General features: G+C 40.1%; 1 protein-coding gene across 7 annotated transcripts in view; it reads right to left on the bottom strand.

Moving 5' to 3' along the window:
• The window catches only part of MARCHF8 (membrane associated ring-CH-type finger 8), a 114261-nt gene that overhangs the window by 13653 nt on the left and 82632 nt on the right, over positions 1 to 17976 (bottom strand). For 6 of the 7 annotated variants that reach the window (XM_043476306.1, XM_043476305.1, XM_043476311.1 and 3 more), the window contains one exon: positions 9724 to 9774. In XM_043476306.1, the coding sequence (XP_043332241.1) occupies positions 9724 to 9774 (51 nt within the window). Of the gene's footprint in view, positions 1 to 9723; positions 9778 to 17976 lie in introns of all 7 variants that reach the window. The other variant, XM_043476310.1, reaches the window with a different exon arrangement.

Here is a 17976-nt window from a genome sequence, read left to right on the forward strand (position 1 = left end):
AGTGTAGCAAGTCATTGCACTACTGTATTTCTACCAAAGAAACAAAAACCCAAAACATCAAAATCAATGTTCTAAGAGCCATGTATATTTCTTCCTTTAGAAGAATATGGCTAAATTAAGAAAACATGTTACATTGTCAGCATAGAAATTTTGGAAGTGAAAAGCTCTGACAGCTACCAAGAAAGAGGTTTTTTCTCTACAAAGATGGTATTTGCCACCTGTAACAGATTGCTACTATCCTGTTAACAAATTACCACAAACTTAGTGGCTCAATACCACAAATATGTCATCTGACCCACAACGCAATGGGACCCTCTGCTCAGGGCCTCCCTTCTTTGCGGAGGCTCTGGGGAAGAACGCACTCCCATGTTCATTTAGGCTGCTGGCAGAAGGCAGTTCCCAGCAGCTTTAGGACTGAGGACCAATTTACTTCCTGGATGTCAGCCAGGGGCTGCCTGCATTCCCCATCCATCCTTCCCCATGTTCAAGCCCACTCTTGCTTCCAGTCTCTGCCGCCAGGCAGGGAAAGCTCTCTGCCTTTAAGAGCTCACATGATTCCTTTTGTACAATGATCTTATCAGCAATATCTCTCATCACAGTGACAAGCTTCGGGCATCAGGGTGGGACATCTTGGGTGGGGAGGGGTGGCACTTTAGAAATTCTGCTTACCAGACCACCTTACCTTTACTTTCTGCTCAGGAATTCCTGTTACTAAATGCTTCTGCCCTCCTGCCCTCAAAGCAGGAGATAGAGATCGGGTCCTTACTGCCACTCAGCAAGTCTGACTTCAAATAATAAAACCAAATAGCATCTCACTTGGTGTTTAGACACTGCAATGTACAAACTGAGACAGCATTTCAGCAAACTTTCTGCTTAGCACAGAAGTTTCTCTGTGAAAAGAAATGCTTCATTCTGAGAGATTCTTGATTTCTAAAAATAAACACCCAGTTGTATTCAACTTCCAAAATGATCTACAATTAAAGGACAGGCCAGTTCTGTGGCTGCTCTGATAAATACATGTTGACTCCTGATGAAGGGCTGTGCCAAGAATGAGCTTTCTCGATAGCAAATAATTAAAACTGACCATTAAAAAAGTCAATATAGAATATGTACAATATAGAATTCATGGAGGAGAGTGTACTGAATTCTAAAATGATTTCCATTACAAATGACTCTCAGTATTGTCTAGTGAGTAGCACAAACACTGAATTCTTTTCTTTGGTGGCCTTTTAGAGAGGGTTGGAATTACGTGAATAACAATATATCCCCAGCATAATGAGGGGCCTATGTCACAGCACTGCTAGAGGGAAAGCAACAGCTGAAGGGGCTCTATCATGGCCCATCTTACAAAGCAGGTCTTTAAGCTACTGTTGGGAATCTTGCTAATATAACTTTTCAATAAATTACACTGAAGGCAATCGTTTCTGAGCAAAGATGGATTCACATTCCCAGAAGCTCTAATTGTAACCATATAAAGACCCTCAAAGTCACCAGAGATCAAATTGCCAACATTCGCTGGATCATAGAAAAAGCAAGAGAGTTTCAGAATAACATCTATTTCTGCTTTATTGACTATGCCAAAGCCTTTGACTGTGTGGATCACAACAAACTGGAAAAATCTTAAAGAGATGGGAATACCAGACCACCTGGCCTGCCTCCTGAGAAATCTGCATGCAGGTCAAGAAGCAACAGTTAGAACTAGACATGGAACAACAGACTGGTTCCAAATTGGGAAAGGAATACGTCAAAGCTGTATATTGTCACCCTGCTTATTTAACTTATATGCAGAGTACATCATGAGAAATGCTGGGCTGGATGAAACACAAGCTGGAATCAAGATTGCTGGGAGAAATAACAATAACCTCTGATATGCAGATGACACCACCCTTATGGCAAAAAGCAAAGAAGAACTAAAGAGCCTCGTGATGAAAATGAAAGAGGAGAGTGAAAAAGTTGGCTTAAAACTCAACACTCAGAAAACTAAGATGATGGCATCCAGTCCCATCACTTCATGGCAAATAGATGGGGAAACAATGGAAATAGTAACAGACTTTATTTTTTGGGGATCCAAAATTACTGCAAATGGTGACTGCAGTCATGAAATTAGAAGACGCTTGCTCCTTTGAAGAAAAGCTATGACCAACTTAGACAACATATTAAAAAGCAGAGACATTACTTTGCCAACAAAGGTCTAGTCAAAGCTATGGTTTTTCCAGGAGTCATGTATGGATGTGAGAGTTGGACTATAAAGAAAACTGAGCACCAAAGAACTGATGCTCTTGAACTGTGGTGCTGAAGAAGACTCTTGAGAGTCCCTTGGACTGCAAGGAGATCCAACTAGTCCATCCTAAAGGAAATCAGTCCTGAATATTCATTGGAAGGACTGATGCTGAAGTTGAAATTCCAATACTTTGGCCAACTGATGCAAAGAACTAACTCATCTGAAAAGACCCTGATAGTGGTAAAGATTAAAGGCGGGAGGAGAAGGGGACGACAGAGGATGAGATGGTTGGATGGCTTCACTGACTCAAAGGACATGAGTTTGAGTAAGCTCCAGGAGTTGGTGATGGACAGGGAAGCCTGGCGTGCTGCAGTCCATGGGATCGCAAAGAGTCGCACACGATGGAGCAACTGAACTGAACTGAAGTGAAATCACCAGAAATACCATGGTAGAACGGCTGGGTTTCCGAGTCATTTACTACTCAAAAGGACCCTTCACTATTACAGACTTCCTTTAAGTATTTAACTTTTCAAATATAATTTAAATACATTTTTATTTCCAATAATTCTTGGAGAAAATTATGAGGTGGTAGCAAAAGCAGTGGCTTTTGACTCCAAAGTCCTCAGTCTGTGTGTGTTCTGGGGCTACCCGGCTAAGCACACCACCTCCCAAGAGCACACCAACTGGCACAGGAATTTAATTATTTAAAAATCAGGTCAATAATCCATAGGGCTGCTATGAGGACCTTATAAAATCAGAGATGCAGAAATGTGACACACCATTCTGGGAAAGCCTCCATTGAGAAGAAGGCTTCCAGCTATACTACTGACCACTGCTTACTGGTCTGCAGAGTGAACCTGCAGGTGTTTCTGTGATGAAATGCCCCCATTCCAACAGGCTACCACCATCTACTCACTTGAGATGCAAAGAGTTTCTGCTCAAGCTACTCACCTGTCAGGTAAACCTTTGCCCTGGGAAATGTAACTGAGAAGAACTCAGGAGACAAGAAGATGAACTCAAACTTAATGCTAAGGCTCTTCCTCTAAAGCCAACATGTTAGGTAACAAATGAAATCAGTAATCGCTTTAAGCACATGTCCTCCCCAACCCAAAATCTAAAAGAATATTCAGAGACCTGCCTGAAACCCCACTGCTGCCTCAACATCCCAGGCCCCGCCTCCCTCTCTGCTCTGCGACTCGGCATTGGCCACCACCTAGCATTTCACCCCCTCCTTCCTCTTCCTGGGGGTGCTCTCACACACCACCCAGCATGACTGGCCCTTCCTCAGGTTTCTTCTCAAAAAAGGCTTTCCACTCCTATTATTCAGTATCTATGTACCCTGTTCACTTCTTTCCTGGCACTGTCAAGGTTTATAAAAAGACGTTACTAGAACAATATATTCACTCAGAAGTTGCTGCTATTTAGTTGTGCATGGTGCCTTGCACACAGGAGGTGTTCACTGAACTCTTGTTGAATAAATAAAACAAGGACACTCTGGAGCAACCGCATCTCTATTAATACGTCTAAAACAGAGGTTCTCAAACTAGTTGGTCTCAGGGTCACTTTACACACTAAAAGAAAAAAAAGAAAAATGAATGAGGGCCCCAAAGAGTGTGTGTTTATGTAGGTTACATCAACCAAAGATTAGAAATTTTTAAAACACAAGACTGCCAGCACACATTCTGTTAGTGACAGACAGAAGATACCATCTTGCATGCCACTCAGACTCTAGAAACTCCTCTGTACACTTGTGAGACAGTGAGAGTAACACAAGCAAATCATGTCTTCATATTATTATGAAACCAGCTTTAGTCTGGTCCCTTGCTCCGCCAGGGGGTCCAGAACAGAACTGAAAACTGCTGGTCTAAAGCTATAGCCAAAAACTCAACTGTAATAAATAAGGAGGAAAAAAAAGAAAATAGAGTCAGTCAATTTGTGCAAAAGGAGAGCCAAATAGCAAGACACTGACCATGAAGCTTCATCAGGACCCAAAGTGAGTCTACATGGTATTCATGATACACATGAAGCAGGCTGTCACCACGTGATGCCATTAACCCTGCCAATTCATTCTCCTTGTTTCTATTCAATGAAATAAGTACACTGTCTTTGAGATAGCTGCTTTCTTCAGTATAAATTGAGAAAGGCACATCTGTCTTATACTTAACCCATAGGTCTGAGTAAACTGTCTGTCACTGGTTAACTCTGTATTCAGAAATAGAAAAACTTGGTTGTGACAATCAAATCAAGGTGTGTGGCCAGCGAGTCACGACCCTAAGGCTGTGTTTACATCTGACATGTGACAACTCCTCATTCCTATCTAATGGCAACATTAACAGGAAAATATTAAATGCTCAAATTCACTGAGATCTGCTTGCCAAACAACAGAACAGCTATAATTTTAAGTGTTCATTAAATATGCCCAATCTGACTTCTCCCCAGGAATATGTGATTAACCAGAGGCAGGCACATGATTCTTGAGATATCTGAATAAAATCATGCAGAGCTCTAAAATATTCTGCTGGGTACCAGCCTTCGGAAACTGCCAAAGCTTAGTCACCTCACCTCGCTGCAGGAGGAGGAGGCACACATGTTCCAGGCTTCATGAGCAATGTGCGGCTTGCCACTGCCATCTCCCCGTAGGAAGCACTTCTAGTCATGAACTTGTTCAAGAAACTGTGTCACCTGGACCAAATCCAGTTCCCAGAGTTGAATGAGAATGCTTCCCTTGGGGTAAACTAATGCCGTGTCTGGGTGCTGCGCTTTCCTGCATGTAAGTCTCCCAGAGAGGTGTCAGCAGAGGCTCGAGGAAGTACAGCCCCCACAGTGAACCTGGCCTAAGCTGATTCCATGTATCTTAAAAAATTTCATTTGGACAGAGTGAATTCAAGCCTCCTCAGGGAATCCCAATCTTCCTCTAAAGGATTTCTGTTCGAAGTAAAGTGGTCCTCAGGGCTTCCCTGGTGGGTCAATGGTAAAGAATCTGCCTGCCCATGCAGGAGATGAGGGTTCAGTCCCTGGGTCTGGAAGATCCCCTGGAGAAGGAAATGGCAACCCACTCCAGTATTCTTGACTGGGAAATCCCGTGGACAGAGGAGCTTGGCGGGCTACAGTCCACAGGGTCACAAAGAGTCAGACACGACTTAGCAATTGAACAACAACATGCTAAGTTGCTTCAGTCATGTCTGACTCTGTGTGACCCTATGGACCATAGTCTGCCAGGTTCCTCTGTCCATGGGATTCTCCAGGCAAGAATACTGGAGTCGGGTTGCCATGCCCTCCTCCTGGGAATCTTCCTGACCCAGGGATCAAACCCACTTCTGTCTCCTGCACTGACAGGCAGGTTCTTTACTACTAGCACCACTTGGGAAGCCTTAAACAGTGATCCTCACTGGAACAGCCCCAACCAACACAGCCCCAGGGTTTACAGGTACCTGAAATTGGACGGGCAAGATAGCCATCACTCCTATTGACTAAGGTTGCAAATACCTTCCTTTTATCTCTACCTAAAGCACTGGATTTCCCAAGGAGGTGACAGACCAGTTTTCTACTACAGTTTAACCTCATCCCAGCCAGTTGCTTTCAACCCTCTACGTCCGCATCCCCTCCTCAGCCAGACCTTCCCTGAACAGCCCTTCCAACTCTGGGGCCTCACCATTTTGTACCTTAGCCCCTTTCCCTTCCCATTCATGATTCTGCCTAAAGGTATTTCATGGACATCTGCTTATTCCTCTCTCCTCTGTTTAGTTCAGCACTCAAAGCGTAATGTCTGGCACAGAGCTATGTGCGGAAGAAATCTGAACTCATGTAATACTCCTAAACACCGCGCTGGGCCTCCTTGTGCACCTTACAGTTGAGGGTACTTTATGCCAGGTGATGAGACAGCTTGCAGGTGGGGGGCAGTGATGGTACAATACCCCTGGACAGGGAGTCAGGTCACCTCACCGTTACATGGTAGGCGTTCCAGGAGCAACCTCTGTGACCACCTGAGTTCACCTGAAGGCCATGTCAGTACCTGGGCGCATTCCCCCACCAGCTCGTGCTCCAAGTAACCCAGGAGTGATGGCCACCAGTCAGAGGCTGCCCATCACTCCAACAGCAGAGACCCATCTCACTCCCTCCCTTCTCTCCAACACAAAGCCTCCCAAATCCCACTGTCTGTCAGAGCTCTAGTTCACAAAGGGCAGAATCAGCACCAGTGGGGGTTGATAGAATCAGAGTTTAGGTGACATGACGAAGAACATTTTGTAAGCTTTCTAATAGGAGTGTAACGCAGACTGCACGTGACTGACTGACACGGGCAGACCACCCTGAAACCTGGGTACAGGCTGAGTCGGCAGGAAAAGTCTCGACAAAGACAGAATCTCAGGTAACATAACCTGTCCACAGACTGACCTTCCCTTGTATCTTCTAGTTCAAGGGTAGGAAGCGTCTGCTTAAGTATGTCTGCTACACTGAAGACAAGAGTTTTACATGTCTTGGCCTAAAAGTAGCCTCAAATAACAGGCTTGTTTTATAAATAGAACAAGAAAGAACTGCATTCTCAAAAACAAGTTTATAGCAATCCTGCCCTCTGTTCTTCAGCCCCATTTAACTTGTTCATCTCTTAACAAACTTAAGGAGGCTTTTGCAACAAAATTTCGTGCTGATGGGATCACTGGAAAGTTAGTTGTGTGAGCAAACAAGACTCCCCACTACTGAAGTTTTCTTTTGATCCCGGTGAAGTGTGCAGGAATTCCTGCTGTGGAAATGCAAGAAGCCCAGATCTTCTTTCTGCTCTATGGAAGAAAGCTTTGGGCTTTCACAGTTCTCCATTAACTCTGAAGTAACACTATAACTGAAAAACAAAGTGAAAGTCACGTGGTGTCCGACTCTCTGCAACCCCGTAGACTATACAGTCCATGGAATTCTCCAGGCCAGTATACTGGAGTGGGTAGCCTTTCCCTTCTCCAAGGGATCTTCCCAACCCAGGAATCAAACCCAGGTCTCCCACATTACAGGCGGATTCTTTACCATCTGAGCCACAAGGGAAGCCCAAGAATATTGGAGTGGGTAGCCTATCCCTTCTCCAGTGGATCTTCTAGACCCAGGAATTGAACCGGGGTCTCCTGAATTCCAGGTGGATTCTTTACCAACTGAGCTATCAGTGAAGCCATACCTCAATTAAAAAATACGTTATTGTTAAAAAACGCTAACCATCACCTGAGCTTTCAGCAAGTTGCAGTACTAACATCAAAGATCACCAATCACAGATCACCATAACAAATACAATAGCAGTAACAAAAAAGCTTGAAGTATTTGGAGAATTACCAAAATGTGACACAGAGACAAGTGAGCAAATACTGTTGGAAAAATGGTGCTGACTGACTGCCTCAAAGCAAGGTTGCCACAAACCTTCAATTTATAAAAAATGCAACATTTGAAAAGTGTAATAAAGTGAAATGCAATAAAACAAAGCCTGCCTGCAGTTCTTCAATCAGCAGTGAAATAATAATAAGACTATCCTGATCCAATCAGTTGAAGGTCTTCAGGGTTCAACCAAGTTTAGCAAGAGTCACTTTATTTACTGACTCACTGCATTGAGGAAGCTGTCACATGGCTTCTGGCAAACATCACTGCTAAGATTCACAACAAGCCTGAAGATTCTATTATTATCCTAATTTTACTCATCAAGAAATTAAAGTTCAGAGGAGTGTCCTTACTCAAAGTCACATGTCTGGTAAACCTTTGTTCACCTTACCCTAAAAACCCTCACAGAACTCAGAAGGCCCACACCCCAGGTCTGTGCCAAGCCCATAAAATGTTCCTCTAGACACTGTTGGAGAGTTGTGTCTAGAGGAACATTTTGGACAGCTCCTTCAAAAAGTCAAAACTAGCCATTTCACTCTGACAGTAATGAGGTACCACTGCACAGTTCCACAGCTCCTGCATTCCTGGCTGAAGGAACAGCAAAGGAAAGAAAAGGAGGTTGGAACAGCAGAGAGTATTTACTGAAAGGTATTTATATGAGGTGGCTAAAGCCACCCCCACTGATCTGGGGGAAGGCTTCCTAGGTGGCACAGTGGTAAAGAACCTGCTTGCCAATACAGGAGACATAATGAGATGTGAATTCGATCCCTGGATCAGGAAGATCCCCTGGAGAATGAAATGGCTACCCACTCTGGTATTCTTGCCTGGAAAATCTCACAGACAGAGAAGCCTGGCAGGCTACAGTCCATGGGGTCACAAAGAGTCGGACATGACTGAGTGACTTTACACACACACACAGGTCAGCAACGAACCAAGAAGGACTCTGTAAACAGTGTTCAGGCACACTAAGCACTATGGATTTTCTTTTTATGCAAAATTCAGTGGCAGAATGTCATGGTCAGATCACAAGCATGCCTAAGAACAGACTGATTAATGTCTTAAAGGGTTTTCTACTCTTAATTCCAAAGTATAATACAGAGTGATCTGAATAAAAAACATTTAGCATATAATGTGACTATTTTAAAGAAATTAAAGACCTGAGGCAGCAGGCCAGGTTTTGCCATACTGTCCAGACCTGACATAGACTTGGGGAGAAAGTCCACCTTTGCCAGGAACCTTCACAGACATACCTACACGAACAAGGGGTGGGTCGGAGCCTGTGTCTGGGCTGAGAGATGAGCAGGGCATGTGAGCAAGCTCACGGCATGGGAGACACTGTCTGTAGGCTCTGGGGTCACCACAAGCATCTGACGTACTCCTGACAGACTACCCAACTGACTATCCCACAGGTGATCAGGTGCTGCTGGCTGGCTGATTCACCCTCTCTGCCCTCCTTTTCCTAGCCATGTCCCAGCTGGCAGTGGTCTTGTGATCCAGTTCTCACCAGTGAGATGTAAGCAGAAGTCAGGCAACTAAGTGGAGCTTCTGGGAAAGCTTTTGCCTTCTGGCTGAAAAGGGTCACTCTCAGCTGACAGACTGCACAAGCTACAGTGTCAGCTAAGGTCCAACTCCCAACCCAAGACCATAAGGTGTCAAAGAGGATGACAGTGTGCCAAGGAAGATGGCACAAAGGAAGCAGAAAGAGCTTGGGTCCCTGGCAACATTTGTGAGCAACAACACATCAGCCATGAACCATCCACCTCCAGACATCTTGTCATCAGAACCACATAAATCCATGATTATTTAAGTCAGTAGAACTGTTGTTTTGTTACTGTCTCTCAAATGCATTCCTAATTGAGGTGACAGATTCTCTGATAGCTCTCTGAGAATTCTTTTACCTGAAAGTAAATTATTTCTACCGGAAGAAATAGGGTTTTCTCCTATTACTCACTCCCCTCAAACACATGCTTAGAACTGCCTCCCTAGAAAAATATGACTGTTACATACCTCACATACAATCTGGTTCCAGAGCAGATTAAAGCAATGTATTGAGATCTTTATGTCTTGAAAAGAGTATAAAACACATGCCAGGTGTAAATATAAAAGAATATAAAAACCCCAAGTTACAAAAATAACATATTTCAGTGGCACCCTACCTTAGAAATGTTGCTTGAATGACTCATGGAATGTCCCAAAGTCTTCTCATTCTGCAAGAAAACCAAACAGGTTTACTTTACCTAAGGCATCAAGTTTTGATTAAAATGGGCAAACAAGTAACTGAACATAACAATTCTACTAACAATTGTTCCCTCAATTAGAATTTGCTGTGCACCAACTATTGTGTACAGGGCCAGCTATTAGACACTGGAGAATTTGGCAAATATGAATAAAACAAGTCTTTTCCCTAAAGGAACTTATTAATAAGAAAAGGACAGGAATTTAGAGCTAACTGTAAAAATATGAGGGCAATACGTATCTTAAGAAGCATTCAAGAGGAGGTTCAGAGGGGTTAAACTGTGTCTTCAGTTGTGTATGATGTGGTCCATGCTATGAGGAGCTGCCATAAGACAGGGACAAAAGACCCTAACAAAGGATGGCTGAAAAGTGCTAATACTCTGCAGGGACACTCCACAGCTCACACCTACTCCCTCAAGCCTATCTCTCCTCCTGGATTAGAGAAAACAGAGTCCTGCTAGTCTCCTCCCTCTCACTCTCCTCTACCTTCAAGTTACAAAGTCTTTTTATCAAATGCTTCCCCACCAGTGTCTCTCAATCTCAAATCCCATCTCTGTTTCTACTGTCAATGCCTTTATGTTCCCTTCATTTCTTACTTGGAATTCTTGAATAACTTTCCTTCTGGTCTTTCTGCTTTTAAATTGACCTCCCTGATACATAACTGTTATAGACTGAATTGTTACCCCGCCCACCTCCAATTATGTTGATGCCCTAACTCTAAATACTGAGAATGTGACTACATTTGGAGATGGAAGTCTTTAAAGAAGAAACTACTAAAATGAGGCCATTAGGGTCGGGCCCTAAAGCAATATGACTGGTGTCCTTATAAGAAGAGGAAATTAGGACACAGATACACGAACACAGAAGACATGGGGAGAAGACAGCCATTTATCTACCCATTAAGGAAAGAGGTCCACAAGAAAAACCTAACCTGTTGTTGACACCTTGATCCTGGACTTAAAACTTCCAGAACAATAAGAAAATAAACTCCTGTTGTTTTAACTATCCAGTCTATGGTACTTTGTTATGATATCCCTAGCATATGAATACAGCAATATTCCACACTATAAAATTATAAAAAAAAATAATAATAATAATACAGTAACTTTCCCTGCATCCACTCAGGCTTGCTCTAAATCAAATGAGTAAAAAAAAAAAAAAAAAACTACTGGAAATGGAAGAGATGATCTTATGTGTATTTTTAAGATTATCTATTCTCCATTCAGTTCACATGCCAGAAAATAACCACGGCAAAGACCACAAAATGCTGAGATGGAGGCAGAATTCTTTTATCATAAAGAAGTACAAAGGAGCGGTTGGATCATATAAAAACTCCTTTGAGGAAGAGCTGATTCCATTCCACTACGGCTCTCCTTCAAGAAAGCTGGCCACCAAGAAAATTCTGATTTTCTCCTTCCCCTCAATCCATCAAGTCACAGATGGCTTTGACTTTCACACACTTTGCTTCTGTACACTTGGTATCACTAAAATGATTCTGAAGAAACGTTTCAAGACCTCACAAGTAGCCTGCCACTCAGCACATGTTTTGGCAATACTGTCTTGTCTTCATAGCAGTGTGTTTGCGTAATTTGGGGAATGATTTTATTATATTCTCTCTTACTTTATAAATCTGAGTACAAACAGAAGTTTATATCTCTTAAATGTAATACAACATGACAGTGTTATTAAGTGTTTAGTTTCATGGATTGTTTCTTGGTCTTAAGCTCATCACTTAGCTAGCTATAAAGGAAAAGAATAAAATTATAAACAATGTTCAAGGTGTTGGCAATATATCACCAATATCTATTTCTCTGGAAAATGAGAGTCCACGTGAAAGGTAAATCTACAAACATCGAAGTTTCATTCATGAGTCAAGAACGCACTAGGGACAAACACAGGACACTGCTGCAAATCCAACTTAAAGGCTCATCTACTGGCAATTTACTACTAAATTTTAATTTAGTCTACTAAATTAAAACAAAGATACCATATGCTTTGTATTATTTGTACAGAAAACCAATTATAACTGCTATCAAATTACCTGCCACCTTACAAGAAATAGCCAGTTTAATACCATATGGAAATCTACAGAGAAGTTCCAAGCAGCAATAATTCATGTCCTAGACCTTCCCAACATCCCTTATTCCATAGAGAATGGTACTGAGTGGGGAGAGCCTAGCTGTTAAGCTAGGTAACATTATAAATCAAGATTGAGATCTAAAAATTGCTCTTTACCTTATGAACTTGAGAAATAACCTTAATGATGCAAACTTTATCCTGTTTTCCTTGTTAGAACAATTCAGTATTCTATAGGGTAAAAACAAATAACTAGCCCCAGAGCACCGGAAGATACAGATGTTTTAAAGCCTCGATATTTGGTATTGCTTCTCCACTATTTGGTAGGAAATTAACAATTCAGTTCCAATAGACCATAGTTTTTTTAAAAACATTGCCACATTTATTTGGACTAACTGAAAGGAAGCAAATTCCAGGATTCATTCAAATCAGTTTCTCATTCATTCCATATTTATTTACTATGTGACTGCCATATACAAACAACTGTATCAGGCACAGAATACTGACAAAAATAAATCTAACTCTGAGGCCTGCACCAATGGTAACATTATCACAGAAGTGCCTTGAAATAGTGTTTCATTGAGGAATGTACAACTAGGGAAGAGGCAAAGAATGACACGAAAAAGCACATACATAAATTCCAGTGGGTAGAGTGGGTGACATCATTCTCTCCTACAGTCAAAGAACATCAAGTTTCTACATGAGAAGAAGGAAAGTTTACCAAACATCAATATCAAGAACTGGAATGAGGAATAACAAAGAGAGAGAATTTCACTGCAGCTCAAGCTGAAACTAAGCTTCAGTGCCCAAGTGATAAAAACCCTGGCAAATTATCTTCACACAGTCTCTAATACATTCCGTCACTGCTCACTGGGTACCACCATCTTGACAGGAGAGAGCCTCACTGCCTGCTCCTTCCTCAAGGAAGCACGGAGATATCATACCACACACCTCCCCAGCTGACTCTCATCTCTGCCTCTCTTTATGGGCTCTTTTTCTCTACATTAAACAAGAAAACTTCTCAGAATACAGTTCCTCTTCTCATCTGTAGCCTCTCTCAGACCAGTCCTTCTGAAACTTTGTACATTTGAATTACTTAGGGACCTTGCTAAAATGCAGACTGTTAGGCCTGAGGACAGTTGGGATTCTGTGTTTCTAATGAGCTCCCAGGTGACTCCATGCTGTTGGCCCCCAGGCCACATTTTGAGATGTAAGTCTGATTGTAAATCCTGGGCCAGAATAATCCATATAGGCTCTGACTCATTTTTTTTTTAAAGTGAATCATGACTCCTGACAAAGTAAATTTCTCTTTAAAAGATGGCAGTGAGCTCATAATTGAATTAATACAAATGAATAAATCAGGAAACAAGACTGATAAACAAGTTTGAGAAAAACAGTTTAAGGGTATAAGAAAGCAAAGTTTTGTTAATGTTGAGAGGTAGTTACCAAATCACAAAGATAAAGAGAATCTCTGTTGAAAAACATGGGACATTTCCCAATTTAATCAGTTCTGTCAATGATTTTGCAAGTCTATGTGTGACTCCAATAAAATGGACCTGGGGGCAGAGCCTACTGAGACCAAACACACCATGGAAGAAGCCAAGAATTAACAAGAAGACAATGAAGTGAGATGTCTAAGCAAGTCTTGGGGAATCTGCACAACAAAACAGTCAAATGACAGAACTTCCCTGAAACTCTGACCATGACCAGTTAAGTCATTAAACACACACACACCCCAATTTATGTGTAAAAGACATTGGTAACTATCTAACCAAAATCCATCATCTCCAGCAGAACTCCAACATTGTTCTGAGCAACAACAGAACCCAAAGTTCTCACTTTCTCACACTATTTTGCAGTTAAGGGTAAATACGTAAGACAGTTCTAAAGATATTACCCTTGATGTTTTCTGGGAGCACATTTTCCTTTCCTGATGCAGCTGCTATTCCATTCTCTAGCATTCCTCCTGCCCTCCTCCACTCTGGAATATATATGCCATGCCAGGGGATACAGCAGTACCTTTAGTCTCAGGACTCCTTTGCAACATAAAAAATTATTGAGAACTCCAAAAACCTTTTGTTTATGTGGATTATACCTATGGATATTTACTATATTCAAAATTAAAATGGACAATTTAAAAAATAGGAATCTCTTATTTCATTTAGAATTAACAATAATAAACCCAGTTAAACAACATTTCTATGAAAAACAACTATTTTTTCCAAACAAAAAAAGTTAGCAGAGTAGCACATTTTTACATTTTTATAAATCTTGTTATTGTCTAATTAATAGAAGACAGCTGGATTCTCATATCTACTTATGCATTCAATCTCCTCTGATATGTTGTTTTGATTGAAGTAAAGACTTTGGCTTTATACAGTTATGAAGTTAGAAAAAGAGTATGTATTTTAATAATCATGAAACAAATGTGGATATTACTTTGTACTACACAAAAACTCAGTAATTACCTGGGATTCAGACTCTGACATTAATGAACTTTTAATACTCCAGTAAAATCAACTGCTCAATCTTTCTTTGAAACAATATCTTAACCATGCATGACTTTGTAACTTCACACACTGGCCATTTAGAAATTACTGGCTCACTGAATTATGCAAATCTCCAAGATTAACACATTGTACTATGCAATATCAAAAAAACCACACTCATTAATATGACCATCAACTGTATCAGAAGAATCTTTAATTATAGAAAAGCTACTAAGCTCACAGTGGTGGATAATGTTTATCATCACTTTTAAAATGAGTAGTCATTGCTTTTCCAAGTACCCATGATCTGATTTCTCTTTTAAATGTTCAAATCTCCTGAAAACTTCTGGGTTTTGTCTACACAAAATCAAATCCTAAATGTAAAATAAAATACAATAAAAATTCCATGATATCTTTTGCTCCTAAACCTATCTTTGAGATTTCCCAAAGGGCCCTGAAAAATGACAAAAATGTATCTTTTTTTGTATTCCTATCCTATAAAGGGAGAGGTACTGAAACTCAGTTTACTTGATTTACTACTGATGAAATGCATAAGAAGTTATGAGTGACAAGAGATTCATGAGCAAGATATATTCATGCTCTATACTACATCATTGTTATCAGACGTGATTTCTGGTTTTTTAATGTTAACTTGGTCACTACTTTAAATATTTGAATCTAGCATCATCTAGGCCACAGTTTTCAGTTAGGGATTCCCAACACTTACTATAGAGTTTCATTAATATACAGAAAGTTTAGGACCTATTCCAGGCTTACTGAATCTCCTTACTTGACAGTCCTGATAAATCTGTGCTGTATTCATGGTATAGTTAATGTCTAAGGATTATTATATCTCAAGATTTTTTCTCTGAAAAGTTTATGCTCACTCATTTTTATAAACCAGATATACTGTTCACTGCATTCTTTGAACACAGAGTTAATTGTGTTTATAATTATTTCTCTAAAATTGGGGAGTTGACTTAATTATCATGCTTTGCATGTGAGAGAAATAACCAAATTTCCCTGCCAGTTACATTTCTTCTTAAAACAAATTCTCTCATCAAATATTTCATTTTTAAAAGGATCACTAACAGAGTAAGCTGAGCCATTTAAGTATTCTGTCATCTACAAATACTTTCTATTTGTTTATTTTAGTCTGATGTTTCCCTGAAACCCCTTGCAATCAGCTACAGGCTGGATGGCTGTGTCAGAGGCTCACTGAAAAGGACTCTGCCAGGTACTTTTCAGTACAGCCTTCTGACAGCATCGTTTAAACAACCCTGAGACCACACCAGTGGACTAGGTCATGATTTCCAGAACTCTTATCAAGATTCAATGGAATAAGAATTAATCGAATAAGGTTAAATGAATTGCTGGAATATTGTTAGTTTTGTTTTAAGCTTTCTTGATACTGTCTGAATGTTCTATTTTCTAAATATATAAGGAAGCCCTTTCTCTTTCCTTTAACTCACAATTCAATAGACTCTGCTTTCATAAACTGAAACAAAATAATCCCTGTCAATGATCTTATTCTTCCTGTCTGAGCCCTCCAGATTTCAGAAACTCTTACTGTATATTCCTATTTTCATAGAAATAAAGTTATCTGCATAGGTTTCAATAAGATCTGTCCTCTTTCTTACCAGGACATAATTGGAAACACTGAGTTTGCAACCAAGCTCACATTTGAGGATGGTGTTCATCCAATCAGATACGATAACGCACATTTCAGGAACTTAGGTTGCATTCTCGGAGCCATGAATGCAAAGCCTTTTTGGGAAAACTGGCTTACAGGATTTCCAGCCTTACAGATAAGGAAGGAAAGCCACTTCTTGGCAGGCCTGGAAAACTTGAAATATTTATGAAATCTCAAGAAATCAGAAATTTTTATAGGTACTGTATGTGAAATTGGAGAGCAAGTTCTTGGCTTGGCATCCTACAGTTAGGACCACAATTAATGAAGCTTTAAAAGATCCACTCTGATATTCCTTAGAAAAACTTACCGTAAAGCAAACTTAAGAAGGACTGTAAGAGAAATTAACTTTTACTGTGCATATATATAAATCATCAAGCCAAATATAATAGTATCTTAATTTTGATTAATAGTAATTCTTCTATGAGATTTTTTTTTTATCAAAAGAGAGAAGGAAAAAATGTTGAGTTTCAGTGGAAAACTACTGAGCTGTGTGCAATTCTTTCTACACTGTAGATACCTGATATATGTCCTATCTGAGAGTGACTTTGACTTCTATCCCTCACCCCCATGGAAAAACCAGTTTTATCTCCATTTGAAATTTTCTCAATATTTCCTTTACATAAATTGACGCTCTTTTGACTCTTCCTTTGAACTGGTTAGGCATCGACTTAGTTCTTTCATATCACATGAATATAATAAACTCCTTAATATGTGTTCATGAGAGTTATTATTTTACCCTTTCCTGAAATATTTTTTCTGCTTTTAAGCTCATCTTATCTGTTTCATTCTTCTTGTGTGTGGTGAAACACATAGAAAAATCATCATTTCAACCATTCTAAAGTACACAATTCAGTGAAATTTAGCACTCCTGCAATGTGCAGCAACCATCTTCACTCTCTAGTTCTAAAACATTTTCATTCCCCTAAAATGAAACCCCACTCCTCTCTTTCAAGCCCCTCAGTAACAATCATTTATCGCTTTCTATCTCTATATTTTACATAAATGGAGTCAGACAAAAAATAATGTGGCCTTTTGCGCCTGGTTTCTTTCACTTAATATAATGCTGTCAAAGCTCACTGATGCTGCAGTATGTATCAATACTTTATCCTTTTTGCGGCTATATAACATTCTATTGTTTGGATTTGCCACATTTTGCTTATTCCTTTGAGAAGGGAAAGACAAAGAGATCCTTCCCTGTCTCTATACACATATGTTTTATCAAGGCAGCCCAAGCAGACTAACAAAGTGGTAAAAAGGATTTAGAAAAATTATGCAACAATCTCTACCTGAAAAATAAAAGCAAAACCTAGGCAGTTTTAAGGAATAACAAAAAAAGCACAACATATCATTTTACAAAAAAATTCAAATTTAAAATAAAATTTAGGGCACATTTAGTCATTACAATTTTAACTCAGAAAAAAAAAATGGTGAAAAACCTACAATTTCTAAAACTGTATTTCAACAAGTGGACTAACGCAATAAGTAATGCAAAACAGTTGCCTTCAGTGAAATACAGTCCAAATTCATAATAGTGTGGTTATCTTCTTCATTTTTTAAAACTTTACTGTGACAACAATAAAGTGACAAGCAACTAAAAAATTTGAGCTTGTCAAGCATTAAAACCCTATCAGCTAACCAACCATTTGTTCTTGGGCCATTCCTCTGTGTTTTCTGGACTTAGTTTTGTTCTTTATAAAGTGGGTTTGTGTGGGAGTGGGGAGGAGAGAGAGGTTAACAGAGATAACTTCTTTTCATTGCACAGAGCTCTCAAATGTGATATTATCTATGAGGAATACGTTGTCCTGCTTAGTTCCACTCAGCACCACACACACTGCCATCTTAAACTTACCCTAGAAGTTATGAATAAACAGGTTTATAGTTTAAAAAGCCTCTGACATAGACAAATAAATTCAATA

Source organism: Cervus canadensis, chromosome 8 (assembly GCF_019320065.1).
Source record: "Cervus canadensis isolate Bull #8, Minnesota chromosome 8, ASM1932006v1, whole genome shotgun sequence".
Lineage (NCBI taxonomy): Eukaryota > Metazoa > Chordata > Mammalia > Artiodactyla > Cervidae > Cervus > Cervus canadensis.